The 26,182-nt window shown below is 46.0% G+C and overlaps 1 protein-coding gene across 2 annotated transcripts in view; it reads left to right on the forward strand.

Moving 5' to 3' along the window:
• The first annotated feature begins 760 nt into the window (after nt 1-760).
• Pmp22 (peripheral myelin protein 22) overlaps nt 761-26,182 on the forward strand; it is a 34,745-nt gene continuing 9,323 nt past the window's right edge. Inside the window, exons 1-3 of one of the 2 annotated variants that reach the window (XM_005399334.2) lie at nt 761-910; nt 5,037-5,148; nt 6,317-6,416. In XM_005399334.2, coding sequence (XP_005399391.1) covers nt 5,071-5,148; nt 6,317-6,416 — 178 coding nt within the window. In that variant the 5' untranslated portion in view covers nt 761-910; nt 5,037-5,070. Of the gene's footprint in view, nt 911-2,238; nt 3,447-5,036; nt 5,149-6,316; nt 6,417-26,182 lie in introns of those variants that run through there. The other variant, XM_005399333.2, reaches the window with a different exon arrangement.

Raw genomic sequence — 26,182 nt, forward strand, 5'->3', positions numbered from 1 at the left:
TTCCAGGAAACTCATCCAATGAAACCACATCCCTGGTTCTTCAAGTATCCACCTAGGAGCGGCTGCTAGAGATGGGGGACTCTCTTCGAGAGCTTGAAGGAATAGTTACAAGCTGTAAAGAACCAGAATACCAACAGGCCTTCGTTTGCCACCCTCTCCACTACTTTTCACTTGGTCTTGTTGCCTATCCTGCCTGACAGATTGGAACATTTTTGTTAGAAGTTTGCTAACTTGTCTCATGAAGATTGATGTTTAATAATGACTTGGTGAAGGGCTTATAAACACAGAGCTGGAAGACTTATTTCCCTGTTTCATCCTAGTATACTATGAGCATGCAGTGTGGGAGCTTTGTAAAAGGACACTGTAGATTTAAAATGAAACATATCTGCACACAAGTAACATTACATGCAGGACATTTCATGCAATAGATTTCATCACTGGAGTTCACAGAGTTGAGGAAAAGGTGCTGAGAATCAGCAGGTTCTTTCTGCTAATATTCCAGCTGGACTTCAGGGAAAACAGTCTCGCCTCTCCAGGTTTCAGACATGTTCAAAGCTCTTCTCCGAGTTGATTCCAGACCCTTAATTTTCTGCAGGTCCTGTTGGGATCACTCTATTATAGAAGGTACACAAAATTAGACACTGTCTCTTTAAATAGTAGAGGCTGAGAAGCTCTCAGGCCACCATGACATATCCCAGCATTGGACCAGCCCCTGAATAAACTGGAAAGAAGCCTGGGCTAGCTCCAGTTACAGGGAGCACCACCAGGGAGCATCTCGGGCAGCCTGGTTGGAGGCAGCGAGGCAGAGTCTATCAGCTGTAGGTCTCTGGCTGCCCTGTGGGAAGGGCCTTGCCTTGCCACCCTTTGCAAAGATATCCGTGTGGAGGAAGGGATTACGCTGTTTGGCCTGGTGAGTTTTATTGGCAAATTGTGCCTCTGGGTGGTGTGTGCTTCACAGAGAGCTACCCAATTCCCCACCCCCTGCAAAAGCCGCAAAGGGTAAGGGTTGCAATGGAGACTGCACATTTGTGTTGGAACTAATGGGGAGTCAGAGGAGTTTTCACATCCTTGTTTAAGAGCTGGATATAGACTTTAGCTTGGGTGACAAGTGTCATTTGAGAGCATCTAAAAGCCCTAAGGCATCCGGACTGGAAGAGAGAAAGGGCTCATAGCTTTGTGATGGAAAACAGCTGTGTGCACACAGCTGGCAGGTGATCATGGCAAGCAGGTTAGGAGGCTCCTTCCACGGGTGGCGCTGTAGCGGGCCCTGGGTACAGCTAGTGGGCTCTGGGTGTGGCCCACCATGATGGGCACTGCACCAAGTAGCATTTCCTCCTTCCCGCAGGGGACTGGGAAGAAGCCAAGAGGCAGCAAGGGACTGCTGGGTTCACCTGTCTAGGGGCTTATGATGTGGCTCTGACGTAGGTTGTTATTGATTAAAATATTGGATTCAAGAGAAAGGAAGAAGACTTAATGCATGCATCTTTCTAGATGTATAAAAATACTTTATTGAAGAGTGTACTTGAAAAACAAAGGGAAGAAAATTCTGAATGAAATATGCTAATATTTGTAAAGAGCTTAGAACAGTACTGGGTAGGTAATGACTCCATAAATATTGATTACATAAATAAAAGTCAGAATAGCATGAAACAAGATAATAATTTTAGGGCATATCTGATCTATAAATCACCCAAAATTTATAGAAAAATATTTTGATTTCTTTAGTCATTCACTTTATACATCTCTCAGATAAGTGCATAACTGGGCATTAGAAGTCATTTTAGTGCAGAAGTAGTAAAGTATTCCTAGAAGTGGTAGATATGAAAGGTAAATGGGACATCATAATAATAGTCTTCAGAATTTGGGGACTGGAATCTTATTTTGCTGCAGACACTTCACTAATCTGTTTGCACATATTATCTCCTTTAATTATCACCATGTGCCTTTGAAACAATATTAGCCCTCTGTAGATCAGAAAACCAAAACTCAGCAGACTTCAGAAATGGCCCAAATTCCCAACAGGAATAAGCAAGGTGATCAGGTTTGCCTGAGCTCAGAACCATTGCACCATACTGCCTCTCTCACTGACCAGGTAAATAATGGTCATTAATAAATAATTGACAAATACTCTTTTGAACCTGATAAGTGTTTTTAAAAGACCATTCATTGAACAAAGTTTCAAATTTATTTTTACTTATAAAGTATACAATTAGCATAGCAGTCACTTTTGAACAGTAACGTAATAGGGAATTATCTGGGTCACTTAGTGTAGGAAGATTTTAGGACGCAGTACACTAACTAGCAAGTAGGGAGTGAGTGTGTGTGTGTGTGCGTGTGTGTGTGTGTGTAAAGTGTAGCATTAGGCGTTTAACGTCCGCATTCAGCCGCGCCTTTGGGGCTTCACTGAGCTGGCCAGCGCGCAGGGTTCCTTGGGCGCACCTGCTCTGAGCCAAGAAGAGCTAGATTTTCTAAGACGGAGGGGGAAACCCGGTCCTGCGGTTGTGAATCAGCTGATTTCCCTGGCTGCTTCCCGCTCCCTCTCCTTCAACTGGTCGCTTCCTTCACTCCCCTCCTTCACTCCCCTGCTCTGTGGCCCGGATCCTCGCCAAGGCTGGCAGCCAAACCAGACTGCCGCAGGCAAACTTGTAGTCTGGTTTTGCCTAAGCTAGGAGGAGCCTAGATTTCCGGGCACGCTGTCTTTCTTCCCCTATTCTGGACTCTCATCCAAGCAGAACCTTTAGGTCGGTCTCCTGGAATCCTAGGAAGGCAGCGCTCTTTCTAGGTGTAGACATTGTTATCGGAGACGGGCGTGGTACAGGCGTGTCCAGCTAAGACGCCACGCAGGCCCGCCGCGCCAGGACCCATGAAGAGCAGGACGTCCTCCTTCGCTTAGGCGCCCCCGCCCTTGTGGGTAGCTGAGAACTCCAGGCTCAGTCCCGCGTACACGTATTCGGCGTCAATGCGCCCCGAAGCCCCGCGCTGGGTACCCAGGGAGCAAAGTCTGGCAGGCTTTTCCCAAATGGGACGAGAAGGCCGAAGGGCCGGTTGATCGGTCAGCAGTGCGTTTCCTTGAGCACGCGGAGCCGGAGGAGGCGGGAGGCGAGAAACTCAGGGGCCTCCAGTTTCAGGTCTCGGTCGTTTTGCAGAGATCGGCTTTTTCCCCGGGCGCATTTCTAAGTAGCTGTCTCCCGCCCTCCCTCGCTCCTGCCCCCTCTCCTCCCCAGTCCCGCCCTCCCGCACACGCTGACCGGGACACACCCTACCGCAGCGACGCAAACAGGGCGTTGTTCCCGTTAAAGGGGAACGCCGGGAGCCTCCCGCTGCCCCCTTGCTTCGCGCGCCCGCAGCCCGGCAGCACCGCAGCCTTCGGGACTCCGGCCACCCAGGGGACGCCTCGCGTCTGCGCCTCGGGCCAGCCTGCTCCGGAGCACCCAGTCCTTGGGGCTGTAAGTAATTCTGCGGGGAAAGTTGGAGAAACGCGGGCACCGTCCGTCCTGTTGCGCCGGAAAGCTGAGAACGGGCGCGGGCGCTGGCCAGGTCCTTAAGGCTTGGTTCTGAAGCGGGGACCCTGCCAGCAGCGTTTCCGTTTGCTTCCTGCCCTGAGGGAGAGGGGCGGTTTCGTCCGAGGACCCGAAGGGCGAGGGCGAGGGCGAGGTCTGGATGGGAGACCCTGAGGGCGGCGCTGTCAGCCTGGCTGAGGGGCGTTGGCTCCGGGCCGCACGGCCGAAACAGTCCCTCAGGTAGACACCCGGGCCGGGCCGCGGACCTGTGGTCCTAGCCCCGGGCCCGAACTCTCCCGGGCATTAGGAACCATCAGATTTAGTTTTAATCCCCTAGAAGAAAACAGAAAACTTTTTTTATTTCTTCTGTGTACTCCAAGGTTTCTTTGAATGTGTTCCTTGTGGAGAGAAACGAAGGCTTTTGAGATTGGGTACTTGTAAAACTAACTGAATCCTGTGCCTGGCGCAAGCCTCTGCGCTTCACTAGTCCTGGCGGACGCAGCTGGTCTTCCCAAACTGCCCTCGGCCCGGTCATCCTGACCTTTCAGTTCCCCCAAAGTCTGGAAACGCGGGTCTAGGTGGGGACCACATGGCACCGACTGCCCGACGGGCTGGAACTCTCCTCGTTCCCAGTCAACACTTTATTCTGTCTCCCGCCGGACGTCTCGGGCTCGCGTCCTGCCGCGCCCAGACCGGATCCGAGGCTGGACCGGGTCCACGTCGGGGGTCCGCGCGCCCGGGGCGCAGACTGACCCTGCAGGCGTGCGCACTCGGACCCCACCCGGGAGCGGGATGTCCCCGTCCCCTTCCCCCAGATCTCGCCGGGCCGCCTGGGAAAGCGCGCGGTGGGGGAGCGAGGTGTCCGGACAGCCCTCCCGGGCCGTTCTTTCTTTCCGCACCCCGGGCTCTGCGCCGTGCTCCGAGCCCGCAGTCCAAGCTAGGGCCAGGGCAGCGCCCCTCTCTGGCAAGGTGGGAACTCCTCCCCGCGGCTGGGCGGGAACCGTGGAGCGGAGCTAACGGAATGCGGGGTGCCTGGGATTTGGAAACGCGGCCTCCCTGCGGCATTCGCCTTCACAGGAGGCCGCCGTGACCCCGAGCTTCTGGCAGAAATCGGGGCGCCAACTCCCCTGCGCTCCAGAGGGCATTCGCCAGCGCTCCCGGTTCCAGGACAGGGCGGCCTCTATCCCAAGCCAGGCTGTGCCCGCGGGCGCCGCGTCGGGGGCGCGTGCGCGGCCGCCCCTCGTCGCTCTGGAAACTCTTCTCCTCCCGGCTGGCTTAGACGACGCGCGGCCTGTTTTGTTCAAAAAGCAAAAGATGTGCGGTGCGGGCGGCCCGCGGCTGGCTGGGCGGGGATCGCCGTCCGCTGCCGCCCCCTCCCGGCGGCCGGCGGTCCAGGGCGCGCTCCCGGCGTGGGCGGGCAGCCGGAGGGCAGCGGCGGTGCCAGGCAGGGCTTTCCGCCCGCGGGACCCTCCCTCCGCGCCTCCCCGCTCCCCGGCGCGCGCCCCTCACGCCCTGCTGGGCTCTCTCTTCGCGCAGGAAGGAACCCCGCTGAGCACACCTCGCTGCCAGAATGCTCCTCCTGCTGCTGGGGATCATCGTCCTGCACGTCGCTGTGCTGGTGTTGCTGTTCGTCTCCACGATCGTCAGCGTGAGTGCCCAGCGGCGGCAGGAGGGGCCCCCGGGGCGGGCGGGGGGAGACCCCTCTTCTGGGTCCCCAGCTCGCGAACCCCTGGTTCAGCACTGGGTTGTTTGCACACAGCGTAGCGTGTGCGGTGCCCTGGAGTGGTTTGCGCAGTGTCTGGCAGTCTGCCTCTTTTCAGTTGTTTTGAGAAAACCAGCGCAGACTCATAGGAAGGAGCCAGCGCTGGTTTAAGTTAGCTGTCCAGGCCGCGGTTCAAACCGTGTAATTTCAGGGTCCATTTGAGGACCGGCCTCAGCCTTCCATTTGATAAGGTTGTTTAGCATTTCTTTCTTGATGGGGCCTCACTGAAGAAGTGGAGAATTTGTGAAAACTTGTTTCTTTCCTAAACCATGGTTCATACGGCAGGCTTAACTTGTAAAACACTTTCGGACTTGAAATTAGATAAGTTTGCAAGCCCCAGGTTTGCTTTGTGATGTGACCACAGCACCTTGTCGCTGATACCAACAGGTCAGCAGAATAACTTTGGCTACAAAGCCATCAGACATGAGTTTTAAACAATTTTTATTTCTTTCTTTCTTGCTATGAAGATGAAACCCGACTCAGAGTGTTAAGTGCCCATGGCTTTAGCGTCTCAGTGTAAGGAAAGTTGTAAGCATGATTTTCTAGTCTGAAAACTTAGTGTTTTGGAAATTTGCAAATTGCTTTGTCATTTATGAACATCTTCACAAGACCTTAATTATGCCTGGTGCCAATCTTGTCAGATTAATAGGAAGTATAAGTCAGGAAATGGGCTTAGAGAGGTGGTGGTTTGGGGAATGGTCACCAGGAGGGGAGGGGAGGAGGTACAATTAAATTTAGCTGTTCTGGTGTGAGCCCATGGCTCCGTCTACCTCACGGCACACCTTGTACATTATAGTGTGTCTCTCTGTGTGTGGGGGGGTATTTTTCCATTGTAAAGTGCTGTTCCCCCACAGAAACGGTGGTGTTCACCTCCATATGTACCAGGCTGCCACCTCTCTTGCTTCTGGGTCATGCCCGAACTTTACAGAGAGTGTCATGGGCAGGGCAGGGCAGGGCAGGCATCGGCCAGGCAGCCAGGCAGAGGAGGCTGCTGCTGTTTGCCATCCTTTGGCCTGCCCTCTCCACCTGATTCTACATATCTGATTCTTTCTAGCAATGGATCGTGGGCAATGGACACTCGACTGATCTCTGGCAGAACTGCAGCACGTCTTCCTCCGGAAACATACAACACTGTTCCTTGTCATCGGTAAACGGTGAGCCTGACTTTCTGGTGCACAAGCTTGTCCTAAGGTGTCTCGTTCTTGGTCTTGGCCTGGCCACACTTGTGCTGGGAAGACATCAGCTGGAGGGCTGTTGCTGGGATGAAGTGGGATGTGACACAGAGCAGAGGAAGGGGCCTTGCCTCACTGGGGAAGCCAAGGTCCTGGGGACTAAAGCAGCTCCCTCTGCCCAGAGAAATGCCCTCGAGTCTCCCCCTGATCACTTTGTGAAATGCTTTTGGTGAGTCAGAGAATGTGGACACAGGTAGAAAATAAAGGTGGCAAAGGAACTGACCCATAACCAAATCCCACTGGGACATGTGGTCTAAGGGCGGATCTGCTTGGCGGATCTGCAAGTGTCTTCCTGCTGTAGTTACAAGTGGGCTGTTCCGAGAATGACTGGGCCAGTCTTGGTTCCCCTGGTAACAAGACCAGCTCTGAGGCCGGTTATGCCACTTAGCCCTGAACCTTTGAGTAGTGCCCTGCTGCAAGATGAGGGGATATGAAGCTGTTTGCAAATTCTTAAACTGAGCCTCGTGATCTTTTATCCAGAAGATTATATTTCTCCTCTGTCATCAGCATCCTTTTCTGTGAGATATTGGAAGATAAGCTTACTCAGGGTCAAGTTAAGAGGACAGTGGTCGGAAGAGCACCCAGGAGACTCTCCCCCACACAGGGGAAAGCTGGGCAGGAAGTCTGTGCCTTTGGATGCACAGAGGCAGAGGTGAATAAACATGCTGTTTGGCGGCTGGGCAAACCCTAACCATAGGTGGTGAGACGCCAGAAGGCCAGGTTCACCACATTCTTGTGTTCCAAAGGCTATGTCTTCAGCTTGTAGGAGGGAAGTACAGTAGCTGTGACACTGTGAAGCTTCCCCAAACTACTCATAGATCTGATATTTGTGTTGGAAATGCCACATCCGGTAAGAAGAGACCAGTTTAGATCCAGCTCAGTAAAGCTGGCCGTGAAGGGGCCCTTGGTTCTGGTTTGTATAATTCCGAGCCTCTGCTGGGTTCCCTGTTTTGTGGGCTCCACCCTGAAACACCCCAGCGTGTTGCTGAAGCACTGCAAGCCAAATGCCTTGAACCCTGGGTGTAAACAGAAGCTGCTAGCATGCGCATGTGGTAACTTGTATGGGGCCGATGAGCGCGGCTAGGACACTCGGATCTGTGTTTCCGCCTTCTTGGGGAAGGACATGGGTGGAAAACCCTAGTCCCATTGGAGTGAGCAATGCCTAGTCTCTTGAGTGCGGGAAAGATTTGAATTAAGGCCAGGCTAGAGGTGGCACGCTGAGTTTACAATGTACGTTGTCAGCCAAGTAAGTGAAATACTCAGGACGACCTGCGAGTGTGATGATAGGGCTGCCGGTCCCCAAAGCCGCAGCGTCCAGTTCCTCCCGCGTCAGGGTCGGAAGCTCTCTAAAAAAGGCAGGCGGCTCCTTACTCGCTACTGCCACCTGGCGGTCACAAGTGGTACCTCCGCCTGAGCGGGGTAGGATTTCTCTGAGGCTCTGCTCTCCGTGTCCACAGGCGCCGTCCCCAAGTGGCATCTGGCAATGTGGGGTTGGCACAGAATCCTGGACTGTTGGGCCCGGAAGCGGGCAGTTTTGGCAGGCGTGTTAAAAGCCAGGCTGAGTTTCAGTAGAAACGAGGCGGTAAAGGAAATGCTAGCTAGTGCGCAAACCGTGCGCAGGCAGAAGAGCAACACAGCCCAGCGGCAGTTGCTGACCTGCCTTTGCGGTTTGCGCTTTGCGAAAGTGTGAACAGCTGTTATTCGGCGCTGGGAGCAGATCGCAGAGAGGCGCCAGTGTTACTTTAAGCAGGAAACTTCTTGTTTCTCACCTTGATCCTTCTATTGCCAAGCTCTTCTTCCTGAGTCCATTTACAGCGACTTTGCTGTCCTTCTGTGGGTCCCAGATGTGCCTGATTACTTCCAGCGGGCACGGGGACGTCTGACCTCCGTAAGCTGCCTTCCCTGCTCTCACTGTAAGGGTGTTTTGAGGCAATCTGGACCTGCCCCTAAACCTCGGCCTGCTTCCACCTAGGTGTATGGTAAATTAGCAGTTTCCATTGCTCACCCCCCACCCCGTAATTATCTTTGTTGACATCTTCCTGCTGTGTCAACCCGTGTCACAAGCTCTGCGTAGAGAATCCTTCGGGATGAGTGTGTGTGTGTGTAAAAAAATACCGAAGTTTTAGAGCATTAGATTGCTTTTTACAAATGAACTATATTTTTTGCAAATAATTTACCTTGCTCCAATGCTTGAAACATACCTTTTAAAAGTAATCCAAAGTGATTTTTAAATAGATATTCATTTGCAAAGAATCTATTGCAAGTGTATTATGTGAAAATACCTTGACTGTCATGACTCGGTTTTCTCTTTTGTTTTGTGAAAGATCTTACTTTATTGCCCAGGCTGGCTTCTAATTCTTGTCCTCATGCAATCCTCCTGCTTCAGCCCCCTAAGTAGTTGAGACTAGAGGTGCATCTTTGTCCCCAGCTGTGATTTGCTATTTTTTTTTTCCTGAAAGGACTGGCTTTTGTACCTCCGTGGGGGTGGGGACAACACATCTCCCTTGCATTATTTCCTGTGTAAATAGTGCCTCCTGGCATTGTATTTTGAGGCAGAGTTTAAGGTCTATGCCTTAGAATTTGAAGGAAATGTATCAGCTCTTTCCCCCAAGCTACCTTTTCATACTAGAAGTAGTGTTACATTTCTTGTTAACTGCCCTCAATTTTTCCTGCCTTCCCATTTTTTTTCTAAATTTGTTTATCTATTTTCTAGCCCCTGCCTTATCCTGGTATAAGTAAAAGAGGCTGTGAGGGTTTTATTTATTTGACTATCTTGTAAGCCATGGAAATACAAGGACCTGGAAACCATGGGCCTTGCCCTTAGAGGTAGTGAGCCTCTGAGCAGTCAGGGCAAAAGAATAGGGGAATGACTCACTCACTATAAAGCAAGATCAGATGCCCAAGGAGTGGGGGCAGGCAGACAGTGCCAGAACTCAGGGGAGGAAGTGGAAGGGAAATCTCCAGTAGGAGGGGGAATTTGATCTATCCTTTAAAGGATGGGCAGGATTTAAGTAAATACAGGCAGGGGGAGGATATTCCCTGTCTGGGCAGTAGTGTGACCTAAGCAAGGAGATAGCAATGCTGGATGGTGGTAGACCAGCTGGCTAATGTTCTGAATAGAATTAGAGGTGTGCAGGACAGAGCACCTTCTGACAGTGGCATAAATGGGTTTAATTCCTTCACATTAAAAAGAAGTCTGAAAGTAGGCAGCCCAAGAGAGGGACAGTGGTTCCATAAAATTGTCAGAGACCCAGGTAATTTCTAGCTCATTTCTTTGTCATCTCTTGAGTTTGGCTCTCACTGTCATGGACCAAAGGCTGCTAGAGCCCTAACCGTCTCATCTGTACTCTAAGCAGTATGATGAAGAAAGGAGGAAGGAAAAGATGTATCCTTTTTTCTTTAAATGGAATGCCCCAGACATGCTGCCACATTTGTTTCTTTTACTAGAACTTAGTCACATGGCCAAACCTACACTTATTTATAAGGAGACTGAGAGATGCAGGATTCAGTCTCATGGGAAGCAGTTTCCCAGTTGTAGAAATTACAAAGCAGTTTCTGTGAGGCTGTCTTGAGACGCCTCTCTGAAGCTTTGGCCACCTGTCGTACCCACTCGTTCTCTTCCACAATAGCTCGGCTGCTTCTTCCCCATTTCGACGCAGGGCCCAATCCTTAGCATTTTCCAAGCCTCCCGTCTCTGCTGCACCCTGAGTTCTGATGGCAGTACCACAACCTTGTGCTGATCCATATCAGAAACTGTAGAATATTTTCAAACTTCTTTCTTTTTCTCACCTCCCCAGCCAGGAAGTCTTGCTATTGTTTAATGTGCCCCTTGAATCTTTACTTGCAGTCCAGATCTCTCTTCTGAAATCCAGGCCTAATTTTAACTCACCTACTAGACAGTTCTACCCGAAGTGGAAGAGGCCCCTCCCCAGCCGGCAGCTTCAAAGTCATCTTTACCTGCCTCCTCCAGACCCTCCCCTTTGCCACTTTCTAATATTTTCCTGAATACGGCTCCAGTACCCAGTAAGCCAGGCATCTGAAGTCCTTCTTGATGAGTTTCCTTCTGTCTTCCTTCTCAGAATCATCACAGGTCCACAGTTCATCCCAGCGTTTTGACGTCTGCGGCCAGAGCTGTGGTCACACGGTCTCCTCATCTGTCAGAGCCCCTGCCACAGGCTTCTGACCAGCTGGCTTGTGCCTTTCCTGCTCCTTTGCGATTTACTCTTCAGGTTGAGTCCAGGGTGATGTTTTTAAAACGAACACCAACGTGACTCACTCCTGATTGTGCGTCCTTTCAGAGGCTGCTCGCTGGCTTTCCTGTGCAGACGCAAACCTTTGACAAGGCCCACAGGAACCCGCCTGAAGGACCTCTTTCTGCTTCCCTTGGATCTCATCTCCAGTATCTCTTCCCCTTCATCTCTGAATCTTAGCACTGCGTTAGTTTCCTAAAGGTGAACTTGCCACTTTGAGGGTTCTTCCTTTTCCCTCTCCTTCTCACCCTCTTTCCTTCCTTCCCTCCCGCCTTCCTTCCACTCTCTCATTCAGAACTGTTTGTTGAACACCTGTGAGCCCCCGATGCTGCTGTGAGCAAGAGCTCAGCGCATGAACGTGGAGGACTTGAGCGCAGTGCTGGGCACTAGAAAGGGAATGCGGTGACCCGGAGTCACCTGACGGGCATCTCATGGGGGTCTGTGCACAGGGACCTCTAGTACAAGATGGCCAGGGAAGGAGGGGCTTGACAGTGCTGAGGAGCAGAGGGTGGGCTAGAGCAGTGGGAACGGGACTAGCTTGTCCTAGAGGTCCTTCTAGCCACTAGAGAAGAGTTGGATACATGTGGGTGATTTTTTAATTGGGTGATTTTATTTAGACCTGCTTGAGGCTTTTAGTGGTCTCCTGTATTCCAAATTGAAGCTACACCCCAGAAGCAGTCATAAAGCAGAATATAGCAGAACTTTTGCAAAGTACAAGTGTACCAGAACATTTTCAGTGGTCATTCTAGATGGTGGGGTTCACATCCCTTTTGCTGTTTTCTTTACCTTTTCTGCCTTGTATATTTTCCTCAGTAAGACCTTTTATTTTCCAATCAGAAGATAGCTACAAATAGGATTTAGCTAGAAAAGAAGTTTCCCTCTCCCTTGGTTAAGAAAAGGAGTCCCAGGGCACGGCAGACAGGGGGATGGGATGGCATCCACACAAGGAAAATGGGGCAGACACGAACAAGACCAGTGCCTGGAGTACTGGTTTTCAAATTGATCAGATCTGGGAAACTCTGGTCTGGGCTGGGGATATACTGAGCCTCCCCTCTGAGTCCCTGTGGCTGAATGTAAAATCTATAGACCTAGGCAGTCCTGGCAAATATTTAGCTTGCTGTTGAGTGAGCAGAGCAAGTGCTTTTGGTTTTGAATTCTTCTTTTTATCCAAATATTAATTACTGGTACATATGAGCACTCTTCTATCCCTTACTTCATTTGTGTGGACCTGGTGTATGTAGAAGGGGCCAGATCATGACTGTCAGGCACAGGCTACTTGGGTGCCCATGTGGAAGCCAGAAGGGCACTGCCTGGCTTTGCCCTGGCCTTTATTAGCTTCAGCGATGCACACGGAGACAGGGCAGAGATAGAGTCTGTCTTTGGTAAAACCTGACTCCTAGGACCTGTTCCCATTTACAAAATTCCTTCTTAATAAATCAGACCTGCATGTGTAAACATGGTATTGTTTCCCTAATGTAAGAACCTGAAAGAGTAAATAAAATCTCAAAGGTACAATTGTTATTGTAAAAGGGAAAGAAATTACTCAAAAGGATAGGACAACTGGGATGAGGGAAAGGAGAAAAGAAAGAAAGAAGGAAGGGGAAAAATATATATATGTACATATACACAAGATACCTAAGATAATTGTATTATTAATAACTGTTGGTTTATTGAAAGAAACAGTTAATGCTTAACGTTTTTGGCCAATCTTGCATGCTTATATCTGGTAATCTGAACAATTATTTTGAAGACAACAATGTGCAATATAACAACCATTGTTGAATTCATAGCATATTGTTTTTTAAAATTCTGTATCATTTCTAGTGGGTTTTTTAAAATTATTTTTTACTCTCTTTAAAATAAAATTTTAAGAGATAACAAAGAAAAGAGGGATGATAAACGTTTTCATACTAAAGAGTTAGGCATACAAAATCATTTTCATTTTACTTTCTAGAGAGAAAGCCATACTTAGTCCCTAAGTGTGAAGAGAATAACTGAGGCCTCCTCCAGTCTGTCCCCAAAGCATCCTTTGCCCCTCCAGTGTGTAAGGAAAGCACCCTGTACCCCACCTCTGCGCCCCAGTGGCAGCACCTTGTTTCTTGACGATGATGGGCAGGTCTGCTCAGCCACAGAGCGTGTGCCACAGCCCAGACAAGAGATGAGAAGGCAGTTGCTCCTTGCCTGCCTTTTCCTAAACAGTGGCGACAACAGCAACAAATCTGTGACATTTGATAGGTTGTGTGTAGCATTAGAGCAGTGCTTTGGATTCAGACATAGAGAAGGTAAGTCTTGCCAGTATCGGTAGCCTCCAACATGAGCTCTCGGTGGTCTTCTTCATCTGCGTCTTCAACACTACTTCAGGCTTTATCTTGCTCTTTCACTTGGTGGCATTGCTGTTCTGGCAAGAACACCAGGCTGTTTCCTTGTCTGTGGCTCAGCTGTGGGTCAAATTCTAGAAAACACAGAAGGCTCTTTCCATTCATGGGCTCATGTTTTGCATTTTAAGATCTTGTGGCTCCCTGGGCCAACCCATAATTTCTACTCAAGTTGTGGGCCTTGACTTTATAGGCCCTTGTGGGATGCCAAGGCCCTGATGAGGTGAAAGAAGAATAGAAGATGAAATATGGTGACAAAATGCTGATATTTTAACCCTTTACAATTTCTCCTGAGATGCCAGGAGCTAACACAGGACTCTTGTTCCAGTGTGTCTATGCTGTCTCTGGAAGCTCTTTGCTTTTAAAACAGCTGTAATCTCAAACTCATACTCTTTACTTTAAAAAAAAACTCAAGGAGAATCACTTGAGCCCAGGAGTTTGAGACCAGCCTGAGTAACCCAGGGTGATACTGTCTCAAAAACAGAAACAGAAATGCTTTTACCTGTGTCTCTGTGATTTCACTAGAGCTAAGACAATATCTCTTGTATTTCGGGAGCAGAGAAAGATTGGCCACGATGTGACTGGAGGTGGTAGATACTGGTTTTTGGTGCCTGGGATGTCTGGGATGAAGCCTCCTGCATGTACTACTCCCCACCCCATGTAGTGGTAGATCAATCTGCTGTGTCCACAATATGCTCATCCTTCCGGGATGAGGAGCTCTCTCCCTTTGAAGAGAGCCCCTTTCATGTCTGCAGAGACCCCAGTGATGTCCATTCATTTATTCATTGAATATATTGAGCCCATCCTAGGTTCTGGACTCTGTTCCAGAAATGGGGCATGCAGAGATGAAAAAAAAAGCCCAGCTCCCCCTTCTGCAGAGCTCGTAGTAGGTGGAGGACAGAGACAGCACACAATCAATGTGTACAAAGTGGAGTGTGCCCCACAGAACGAAATGGAAGTTTTTCCTGGGGAGTGTTATGGTTTGTGTCTGGGTGCCCCCCTAAAGCCTCATGCGGTCATGGGGCAGGCTTTTAGAGTTTGACTGATTATGCGTGTGAGAGCTACACCCACCCTGGGGTGGATAGTTTGCATATGTAAGGGAGAGGAAGAGGCTGCTTGCTGCTATTCCTCCCATTTGTACTTGTTGTTTTTGCTGTCTTCTGCTGCCATGAGCTGTAGCCCTCTGCCATGTGCCACCCTGCCTTGTGCCACTCTACCTTGTAACCTGCCAAGTATGGACTGAAACCTCCACAAACTGTAAGCTAAATAAACCTTTCCTTCCTTAATTTTGGGCATCAGGTATTTTGTCCCAGCAATGAGGGGAAAGTAACCAAGACAGGGAGGAAGGAGCTGGTTGTAAAAGGCTTCTTTCCTCTACAATGAGGCTTACAGGAGAGGGAGGACCATTCCTCTGAAGATCCATGGGAAAGAAATTCCTGAAGATGAAGGGAAGACCCAAAGTCCTGAGGTGGGAGAGAGTTTGGTATGACTGAGCACATGAGCTGGAGGAAAGTGAGGCAGAAAAGGGGGTGGGGCTGAATTACTGGGGCATCCCAGGCCATGCCTCTGAGAAGGCCACCTGCAGGGTTTTCAGCAAAAGAGCAGTGTGGTTCAATTTGCATTTTAAGAGCTCATTTTGATAGTGTGTTGAAGACAAATTTTGGGAAGAAACAAGAATGGAAACTGAGGGCCAGGGATAGAGCTCAGTGGCACAGTGCCTGCCTGGTAAGCACAAGGTTGTGAGTTTGATTCCTGGTACCAAAAAGAGAATGAAAACTGGGACCAGTAAGGAGGCTATGGTAATGGTTTCTGCTGGGAGTGATGATGACACTGAGACAATACTAATGACAGTGACAATGATGACAGTAATGATGACTGTGCTGTTGATACAGATGGCTCACATAGGTAGAATTCAGGCATTCTTCTGAGGGTAAGGCATTTAATCCTTACAAGAACTGTGGAGAGTCGGTGTTGCCCTGGCTAGGGAGGCAGAGTAGACAAGGAGATGGGGCTGGGGACAGGTTTTGCTGCCAGGTTAGATGAAAAGGGTTGGAGGAAGAATGATTAGTGGTGGCTTCTAAGCTTGGGCCTTAGTAACTGGGCATGAAATGGAGTCTTAGACTGTTCAGAAGAGGTCAGAGGCAGAACAGTGTTTAGGGGGATAGAAATCAGGACTTCAGTTTTGGTCAACAAAGGTGTCAGCAAAGTATCTCTTGGATGTAGAAGTCTATAGCTCTTGAGAGAGGTCTGGGGGTGACTTTTATTTGAATTGGAAATTCACAGTAGCTGGTCTGTGTGGATGGCACTTGTTTCAGTCACTTTTCTTGTCACTGGGCCAGACTGTGTGACACCCACAATTTAAAGGAGGAAAGGTTTGTTCTGGTGTATGGTTTTTAGCGGACTCAGTTAATGGTTGGCAGGCTCGGATACAGAAGCAGCATGGCAGGGGGCATAGCTGCTCATGAAAAGCTATGTGTCGTGGTGGCCACAAAGTCAAGAGACAAGGAAGGAGCCAGGTCCATCTCCCAATAGCTTCTGAATTCAGTGGATGAATCCACGGAAGAAGGTAGCGCCGCCATAATCCAATCACCTCCCCAAAGCTCTGCCTCTGAGCACGTGAGAGTTTCAAGGGACATTCCAGCTGTGCACCATAATATTTCTCAGTGTCTTGGCACTGAGTAACATTATTTGGGGAGCAGTTGCGAATGGAGAGCAAGAGGAAGGGCACAGAGTCTGAGGCTGAGTATTGGGCAGTGGTCAGTGTGGGTGCAGGAGGAAGGGAGACAGGAGAGGAAAAGCAGAGCTGTGAGAGGCCACAAGGTGGTGTCATTCAAGAAATTCTTTTCTCAAACTCGAGTCTGTCTCTTCTTTGACATGTGCAGTCCAGTCATCTCTGATTGCCTTCACTGGAGGCTGCCGTGCTTTGGGTTTACCAAGGCATGTTGCTCAGTGAATTGAAACCTGCACAGTGGTCCCTGGACCAGCACGGGGGACTGCAGTCTTTTCTTGATGTGACGTCAAATACTGTATGCAGACTCCCGGTTCCATCTTCTCTTCTGGTGATGCTCCTTTGCTTCTTTCTGTGGCTTCTCTGGTGCTGGTGAGATTCTGGCCGAGTCCCAGCTCTGGAAAGTATGGTTGGCAGATTGTAAGCGTGGACCTGTTCAGCTCCTCTGAGTTTGGGCTGTGGTTTGTCTTAGCAGACTGATGAGTGAGAAATAAAAACCTTTCTCCCTTCACCACAACATTCTCTCTCTTCCTCAGCAGTAGGATCATTAGATTCATTAAATTTCAAATATTTCACTGACTTCTTGCACTCTCAAGTGTGTGTTAGTGAGAAAACTTGTGGATCGGACAGTAGGAGTCCTTGCTTTTCTTTGCTGTGTCTACTTCTGAGAGGGTTAACTGAGACTAGTAGTGGAGTAGGTATTGTGGTAGGACCTGGAGTCAGAACGGTGTCATTGCATGGATCCTAGCACCTCTGTGCACATTTAGGATATATAGCATGTTTGGCATGGGGGGGGTACTTAACATGGAGGTGGCCTTTGAGCTAGGTCTTGGAAATGGGGTGGAATTTCAGTGGGCATGGAGAGCAGAGAAAGGCTTTGTGCTTGGGGCGGGTGGGTGGTGTTCTGTGAGTGGTGGGGGTGGAGATTTTGTTGTTTCTAGTGCTTGATATCCATGATGCATAGACTTTTTGCATCCTTTTGGGAGAAAAAGAAGGTCTTGTTTTGTTTTATTTCAGTGGTACTGGGGATTGAATCTGGGGCTTTCACACTGAGCTACATGCTCAACACGTTTTTTTGTTTGTTTTGATACAGGGTCTCACTAAGTCACTAAGTTGCACAGGCTGGGTTCAAACTTGTGCTCTTCCTGTTTCAGCCTCCCAGAGTTCTGGGATTACTGGCATGTGCAACCTTGCAGGATTTTTTTAAAAAATATACAGAATTCCCTTTAAACCCACAGATCTTGAATGTAACTCAGTTATCCTTATCTGTTTTCATTTGTGTTGGCTGTGATTATGCTACAGGAACTGCCTTTCCCCCTATTTGTATGGCCAAATTCAGCATTTTTAAATGGATTATTTCTAAGAAGAATAGTGTTCTGGTAAATCAGTTTAAACACACTAAATTTTAAAAGTTAAGCAGACTCCTTTTTTGTAATAACGCGGCTTGCGGCTTCTGGTACATTGCACAGTGCAAGGAGAGAGGTTAACCTACCGGGTCATGGAGCCCACACCCTTTGTTTGTATCACTGTGGAATAAGTCTCCAAGAACAGTTCTTTGAGAAGCAAATCTTCAAAGATTCTCCTGATTCTACAGCTTTTCAACACGATACAAAGTAAGCTTCCAACAGTTTCCAGTTCTCAGGTACCCTCAGACACCCCAGTGGCTGCACGATCCCCTTTGCAAGTCCAGGAACTGGTTAGTAGAACAGAAAGGAGATGTCAGAAAAACAAAACTAAGAAACTAGTTCAAGAACCTGCCACAGAGCCTCTCAATTAGGGGTGCAGCTCATTGAACAATTGTACAGGCTGAGTACAATTAGCCAAATGTGATTATCCCCTAGCCAAAATGCTTGGGACCAGAAGTGTATGAGTTTGGGTTTTTTTTTTCAGATTTTAGAATATTTGCATATACATAATGAAATATCATGGGGACTGAAACCAAACATAAACACAAAGCTCACATCACCTTATATGTATAGGCTGAAGATAATTTTTTGTGGCTGAAGGTAATTATGTACACGATTTTAGTGTGTTTGCATTTCAACCATGACTTGTCACATAAGGTCAGGTGTTGTATTTCCCCCTGTGAAAACTGACAGGTAGCTTTGCCCTTCAGTTCGCTCTCTGTTTGGGTCACAGGCAGCGTTAGCTTGAGGTCTAAGCCCATTTGAAAGCTGTTAGCCCGTCTGCATGAGGAAGAAGCTGAAGTGCTGGAACGGTCCCCATGCTGAGCTCTGGGCTTGCCCTGCTGTGGGCGAAATGTAAGGGCAAAGGCCACATTGTTTAGGATGGGGGCCTCTTGGGAGCTCAGCTATTTCTGGAATGGCATTCATACTAAGCAAGAAGGAAAATGAGGCTCTGTGTGATGGAAGTGGGCTGGGAGGTGTGGGTGGGCCCTGGTCTTGGGGAGCCATGTGTTTTTAAAACAAGGTAGCACTATGAAATAGGAGGTGTGAACTCTTGCTTTTGTGATCCTCTTCTGTGATGATCTTTTCTAGGCTCCCCAGCTTGTTTTCACTCTCTTGCAACCATCTTTCCTTTTGCTTTTAATACAGTTTCTTCTGTTGAGTAAGAAACACTTCCGAATTGCCCAGTGTGGAACTAGAGGAGGGGCAGGGACAGGGAGGGGCTGCTGGCTCCATGCTGGTAAGAAAGAAGCAGATGAACTGTTCATGCTTTCTGAGCCCTTAACCAACTAGGTTACAGGCCCTTGACTAAGAATACAGCTGAGGGGGCTGATGTATTTCCTTCGCTGCTCAGCTGCTCCTGTGGCAGAAATCTGACCTTGGCCGGAACTTTGATGATGGTGCAACTCAAGCTTCCCCTAAGCTACTGGGTGAGCTGGACCTGCCTGCAGCTGCAGCATGCATCAGGAAACTGCCAGCAGCTTCTGTCCCTGATGCTCATTGGAAGAGTAGGTCTGCAGAAAGATTTAGGGATTTTGATTTTAGTGCCCAGCACCAAGCTCAGAGATTGGCTTCAAACACAGCCACTGAGAGTTCTGCAAATATTTACCAGACACCCACTCTGAGCCAGGCATCAAGAGAGGCCCAGAGGGTATCAGGAGGGGCTCAGCATAGGCTGTACTAAATGATAGCAGACTTGCAATCTGTGGGGAAAAGAGTGCGGTTGCAATAGCTTGTGTAGAAACCACGGGTTTGCCGTTGAACTGTAGGCCTTCTGTTGAGTTCAATTTATGTAAAACAGATTTGCAACTGGCAGGCTTCTCCTTTGCAGCACATTCCCCTTAATTACAGTAATTATTTATCGCACAGCTGACTTGTTTTGCTGTAGCAGAGCTGAGCAAACTATAGCCTGCAAGCCAAACCTAACCTACTACTTGATTTTGAAAGTGAGGTTTTACTAAATGAGTGGTCATTGGATGAGTGGGCCTTGTCCATGTATTTATATATTGGGTGAGATTGTCTTACAAAGATAGAGTTCCCATGGCCTCCAAAACCTAAAATATTTCCCAGAGACTCTTTATAGATAGTTTGCTGTTGGTACAGCTGTTTGCTGTCTGGTTCTTCGCAGCATCCCTATGTTTGAGAGCAGATAGAAATTGATCTCAAAGTTAGGCCAAAATACTTCGTGGAGTTCTGGTGGATGCACTAATAATCTGGTTTATGTGACCGCTGTGGTCCCCACTATAATGTTCCTTGGTATTTCCTGGGTGGAGAGGGCTGAGAAACTAAACTCCTTAACAGCCTGTAGATGCTTAGTTACCCTGCAGTCATAGTCATCCACATCAAGTTAAGTGGGGTTATTTGCACTTACAATAACTGGAGACTGAACCCAGGGCTTCACACATGCTAGGAATATGCTATACCACTGACCAACACCACTACTTACTGCTGCCCTTTAAAAGAACTTTTATTTACTTATTTTTTTAAACAACTTCTGTTTGCTTATTATAACCTTGTGAGCCTATGTTAGTACCTCCAGTTAGAAAGGAGGAATTCAAGCTCAAAGCAGGTGACTGGCAAGATAAGCAGTTGGTCAGCAGGACAGGCAACAGAGCTGTGGCCGGGTTGTGCCAACTGGTGTGTGCTCGCGCGTGCTCAAACACACACACACACACACACACACACACACACACACACACACGACTGCTGGCTAGAGTCCCGGTGTGCATATACTTGCCTGCAAACCTATTCTCACATGGGATCAAACACCTGTGCTCTCCGGAGTGCATGACATCTTCTCTTCATCGCCACCACCCTGGTCACCTGTCTGTCTTGGAATAATGCTGCCCGGGGAGCAGTGCCATATGCGCTTGGGGATCTCCTCCGGGCATTGCAGGCTTCCCTTCGAACCGTGATAGCAAGGGGTCTTGAACCTTCAATGAGCCACTTAGGGCTGGAATGGAGGTGACTTTCCCTAGGCTTGGCTCTCTTTCAAACTTACTGCCCACAGTTAGCAGCTGATGGGTGACATTTGATGAAAGAAGTCCCTTCTCTCTTTGCATGTGGAAACTCAGCCCTGCCTAGGAGTTCTGTGATTCTGTGAGTTTTAGAAAGCTAACTAATATCCACGGCATGTTTTCTTTAACTTGCAATCTTTTGGATTGGTTTTGAATGTTCCCAGTATTGCATGTACGGCTGTCCCTTAGTATGGGGAAAGCTTGGTTCCTGGACTTGCCTCTCTTCCCTGTGCACAGATACTGCAATTCCTCAGGTGTAAGAATCCCTTATATAAAATGGTGCATTATTGCATATAACCTATGAGGTCCTCCCATGTGCTTTATTTTTTTTAATTTATTTTTTATTTTTTTCCCCATGTGCTTTATACCATCTATTTTTTATAGTAACTGATACAAGGTAAATACTATTAAATAGTTCATATATGTCATTGTTTAGAAAATAATGGCTTTCAGTAGAGAGGGAGTTTTTGTTGTCCTAAAATTTTTATTCTGTGTTTGGTTGAATCTATGGACATGAAACCCACAAATATATAGAGAGTCCTCTATTACGTGTAACAGTCTCCTTCTTGAAAAGAAAGCACAGAATATAAATCAAATGAAAGACTGTTTTGACTAAATTTTCCTTCATTCCAACTCCAGTTCCTGGTTTTTCCATGAATATCAGTTTGAAACATCTTTGCTTGCCTTGCCTATGGACATAGACATGCATATGGTTGTATGTGTATTCATATATTATTTTTGGAAGGGTTTTACATAATGACACTATGCTGTGTATACACCTAGATCTTCCAGAAGCTATTCATTTTGTAGTTTGTTTTGGGAATTTTTTTTGTTATTTTGTTTTGAGACAGGGTCTCACTCTCTAGTTCAGGCTGGCCTTGAACTCCCTTAGCCAGGCTGGCCTTGAACATACAGAGATCCTCCTGTCTCAGTCTCCTCAGGCATGCTGCACCATGAATGAAAGCTATTCATTTCCTGATGTGATTTTTTTCTAGGTCCTGAAATATGCTTCATAGTGGAGATATGCCCTAATTTATTTTCCCTGATAGGAATGACACTACAGTGAACATCCTTATTAATTTCTTCTTAAGGATATGTTCAAGTATTTAATCTGGGATATATTGATTAAATTGTTATTATGTTGTAAGCATTGAAAGGTTTAAATATATTCTACAAAATTGGTGGTTATAAAAGGATTTATGTTATTATTAGTCCTATGAACAGCATATACATATATTTTATACTCTACTGATATTATCAATTTTTTAATTTTCATCAACTTGATGGGTAGACATTGATAACACATTTTTCATGGGTTTTACTTGCATTTCCCCAAGTAGTAGTGATGTAGGGCACCTTTTACTATGTTTTCTGTCTACTCATGTCTTTCTTCTGTAAATCACACATTTGTATGGCTTTTTAATTGTACATTTGTCTCTTTGCTCCCTCTGGAGTTTAATTTTATGAATGATGTGAGCTAGAGATCTAATTTTATTTTTTACCAAATAACCGATCACTTATCAGTGGTGTTCTTTCTTTATTGATTTGATCTTGTCTTTTTATATTTTATACACTAAATGTATACGTATATGTATATGTGTGTTGTGGTTTAGATGGCGAGTGACCTCCAAAGGCCTCATGTGCTCATGGGAAAGGCTTTGGGGAGGTGATTGAATCGTTGCTATAGCTGACTTGCTATTAGGAGATGGCGTCTGATAGGAAGAGCAGTATTAAGGATGTGGCCTGAGAGGACAAAGCTCCTAGCTGCTTCCTGGCCACTGTGGCTTGAGTGGCATTCCTCTGCCCCGGCCTTTCCACCATGCTGTTTTCTGTGGTTGAGCCACTGGATCATGAACATGAGCCAAAGTACACCTCTCCCCCGGCATATTTAGTATCAGTGATGAGTAAAATAACGAAGACAACTTCCAAAATCTCAATTCTGTCCCACTGTTACTTGTATGATTAAGATCTCATTGTTTCCATTACTAAAATATATAAATAGAACACAAACTTTGCATATGTACAAAAACATTCCTGTTAATTTAGTAATTATATATTATAAAGATATAATTTTATTAACTAGGTATAAATTTAATATATAGCATATAATATAATAGAAACAACAGATATCTAGTAGATGATATGCTGCTTTGTTGGTTTTGTTTGATTTTCTGGTTTTCTTTTATTTATTTGTTATTGTTATTTAGTTTTTCGTTTTAGTTTTGTTGTTATTTTGTTAGTTACTACTATTGTGTTTGATGCAATGTTTTTCTTGGCTTCTATCACTCATTGTCTTTCACAGAATTTTTGAATCAGTTGGGTTACTGATTAGAGTAGCATTCAGTTTGTGGATTACTTTGGATAAAATTGTCATTTTTACAACTTTGAGTGCTTCTATCCAGGAAAATAATGTGTTTCTGCTTCTGAACTTCTTTTATGTTCTTTAGTATTGGTCTACCTTTTTGATGCTCCCCAAACCAGATATTTTTATTATGGATGTGCATATTTTTTCTATTTTATTAACCTCTGCTTTCATCTGTATTGTGTGCACCATCATGCCTCGGTCAACTTGGTTTCTTTGTCCAGTGGATTTTCTAGGGAATTGACTTTGAATACCCAAATTTATTTTGGATAGTTTTAAAATTTTTTCTGAAATCTGATTGCCTTTAGTTGTATGTTGTGCCTATATGTTTCAACTTTCTTTGAGATCTGAGACCTTTTTTTTTTCCTAATCTATAGTTTGCAATACCTCCATGTGTGTTTGAAAATAATTTCCAGTCTTTGTTGTTTTCTGTACACCTATTACACTGAATTTACTAATATGTTCTGTGAACAGTCTAGATCCTTCCTTACTTTTGGTCTTCTGACTTAGAAGTTCTGAAGCAAGAAGCTAAAGTCTTCCACTGTGATTTTGATATTACAAATTTCTTCACATATTTGGTTATATTTGCTTTATACTTTTTTCTATGGCTTGTTATATGCATAGAGATTTGTGATTGTTATTTCTCCAATCTTGGATAAAGTAAACTGAGTCTTCTATAAAATATTTGTCTTTGGCTACTTTTATTTTTTCAATTTATATTCTGCTTTTTCAGATGCTGTTGGTACTTTATTTGCTTTCTTTTTATTAGTGTTTGCCTGGGGCTTCCAGCAAATTGTCTTATTTTCAACTGCTATTTGTTTAGGTGTCTTTCATATCAGAATATGCCTAGAATGATTTAATTACAGGTAATATTCAATGTCTTATAATGAAACAATTTCATATATATTATGTTGGTAATACAGCAGGACTTTCAATCTTAATTTACATGTTTTTTATTGTGTTTATGGTTGAGAAAACATCGCCTTCATCTTGTATCCCCAGAGCCAACCAGAGGACTTGGCTCAAGGTATTGATTAATTGCTAGGTATTGATCAAATGTTCACTGAATAAAACCTTCTGGCCTAATCTGAGAAAAACTTAGGGCCAGATCACTCTGTTGTAATGAGGTTGGAACGAGTGTTCAAATTATTGGTGAAAGTGGTTTCAAGAAAGATTTGAGTATGTTATTGTATCTAAGGTGTCCTGCCTATTTGTGTAAATTTGACATATAAATATTTTACATTTTCTTTCTATATGAGATCCAGTATTAGTTCATGCTGATAATGAGAGTGCAGATAAAGATGAAGATAAATATCTTAGACTTGAGAAAGAAATCAAGGTCTCATCTCTATCAGCCCGCCCTTTATTACAGCTCACAGAGAAGAAATTTCTCAGCCAAAGTGAGTCACATGTTTTTGTACAAATTTGGGTCTCAGATTTCTTGCTTTCTAGCTGTGTCTATATCACAGGGTCAGGTAATTTGAAAAATAATATTATGGGCAAAATGCTCTTCCAGCAAAGCTATGCTAGTAAGTGAAGATAAGCAGTTAGTGAAAGATATGTTAAAATGAAGTCAGGATGGCTTACAACCCATCAGATATAGTTTTCTTGCCTTAATTGGCAAAAGCATTGAAAAAAGAGAAGAAATGTCCATTTGTTATAATAGAGAGAGTTCGGACTGGAATCAAGGGCCTGAACTTGGCCATGCTCATAAACATCTTTGGAAATTTCTGTCAGTGCAAAAGGCTGTATTGATCGATCCCTCAGGTTTCTTCTGACTCTAAAATAATTCCAGTCTGAGTCAGAAAAATCTTATGTGAAATTGCAGTACCAGTTAACCTAATCTGCCCAGTGAAATTCTTCCCTGAGCTACTCACAACTCATAATGGGTTTATGTTTTCCAGTTATTAATTACAGGTTAGGTATCCAGTATTCAAAATACTTGACACCAAAGTATTTTAAATTTAGGATTTCTTTTGAAATATTGGAAATCTACATATGCAGAGAAATTTCTAGTAGATGTGGCCTAGTTGTAGACATAAAATTCATTTGTTTTGTATACAACTTATACATATACCCTGGAGATAATTTTTATAGAATATGCTTAGTAATTTTTTGCTTAGAACATTTCATGTGTGACATTATATTGAGTTAAAAAGTCTTCAATTTTGAATCATTTTGCATTTCAGACATTGCATTAGGGATGCTCACCTGTATAAACCATTCAAATTCTATAGTTTTCACTACTGTGTTAAAAAGTATGGATGTGTACACTGTTAAGCACTGCTCATTAGCCAGGTAGTGAGCTGAGAATAAAAGCCCCTCTGCTGCAGTTGTTCTTCCTCATTGAGGGCAGGGGCTGCTGCATTGTGCACCCAGGGCAAAGCTAAGGGCAGCATGTCTGGGTGGACACAAGGGCTTCCATCTATTGTGCTGATCTCAGAGCATTTCCTTAACTCCCTTCCCTCCTGAAAGGATACTGGTTTATGTTTAGACAGTGAACTGGAGAAAGCACGGAGGTACCCTCTTCCTTGCCTGAATTTCTTTTGAAAGCTTAGAAGTTTGGTCAAAGGTTGGAGGCTCAACAAAGATGAGGACATGTAAGCCCTCCTCCTATCTGGTGATTTGAGTGAGCACAAACTGCTCGGTGCTGAGGGTAAAGGCCATCATCAAGGCTGACCAAGAAAAAGATAGGGATCAGCTGAGCAAGTGGAGTTCATCTTTATACAAAGCCTATCTGTCATCTTCAGCATTGTTTCCGGCTTTGTACAAAATACCTACCCCCTTGATCTCTTTGGAGAATGCTAATATTTTGAATGGTTGTTTTAAACTATTCTTTTTAGGCTACATTATAGGGGTTCTGTAAGTGCTTTGAAGATCCTTAAAGGCAAGCAGGAATCGGGAAGCACGGGGAGGATTCAGGCCTCTAACAGATATACATACCGAAGCTCCTTGGTTTACATCGAGGTTATGTCTCAATAAGCCAATCAGAAATTGAAAAAAATTGTAAAGCAAAGATACTCTTGATACACCTAACCTACTGGGCATCCCGCTTAGCATCGCACTGCGCTAGAGTGCTGGTTGTTTCCACCGTGACCTGAGACCTGTGACTGAGACCTGTGGCGCCTGCCGCTGCCTGGCCTTGTGGGACAGAACCTCCTGCCTGTCATTAGCCCAGGAAAAGATCCAAATTCCGAATTTAAAGTACGGGTTTTACTGACTGTGTGTCACTTTTACACCACTGTCATGTCAAAGACTTCTTCATCAAGGCATCTTAGGTCAGAGGTCATCTGTATACTTAAGTAACATTTGGTAACAACCTTGGCAGGAAATCAATGTATTCTCAATTGAGGCTAACTCCTACTGGCAGGGCTATAATTTCTTTACAGCTTCTTGTCAAAATGTCCACAGTTAAACAGGAAAGAAACTGTAAAATGAGGTGTCATCGTAAGGCATGAAGTGAAGCAGCTTGCCTGAATTCTGCTAAGGAATGCACTGCTTCTTCCCATGAGGACGGTGTCTCTAAGCGGTCTGAGCTCTTTGGGCTCCA

This window comes from Chinchilla lanigera, unplaced genomic scaffold (genome assembly GCF_000276665.1).
Source record: "Chinchilla lanigera isolate Chin_1 unplaced genomic scaffold, ChiLan1.0 scaffold00066, whole genome shotgun sequence".
In the NCBI taxonomy this organism is placed as follows: domain Eukaryota; kingdom Metazoa; phylum Chordata; class Mammalia; order Rodentia; family Chinchillidae; genus Chinchilla; species Chinchilla lanigera.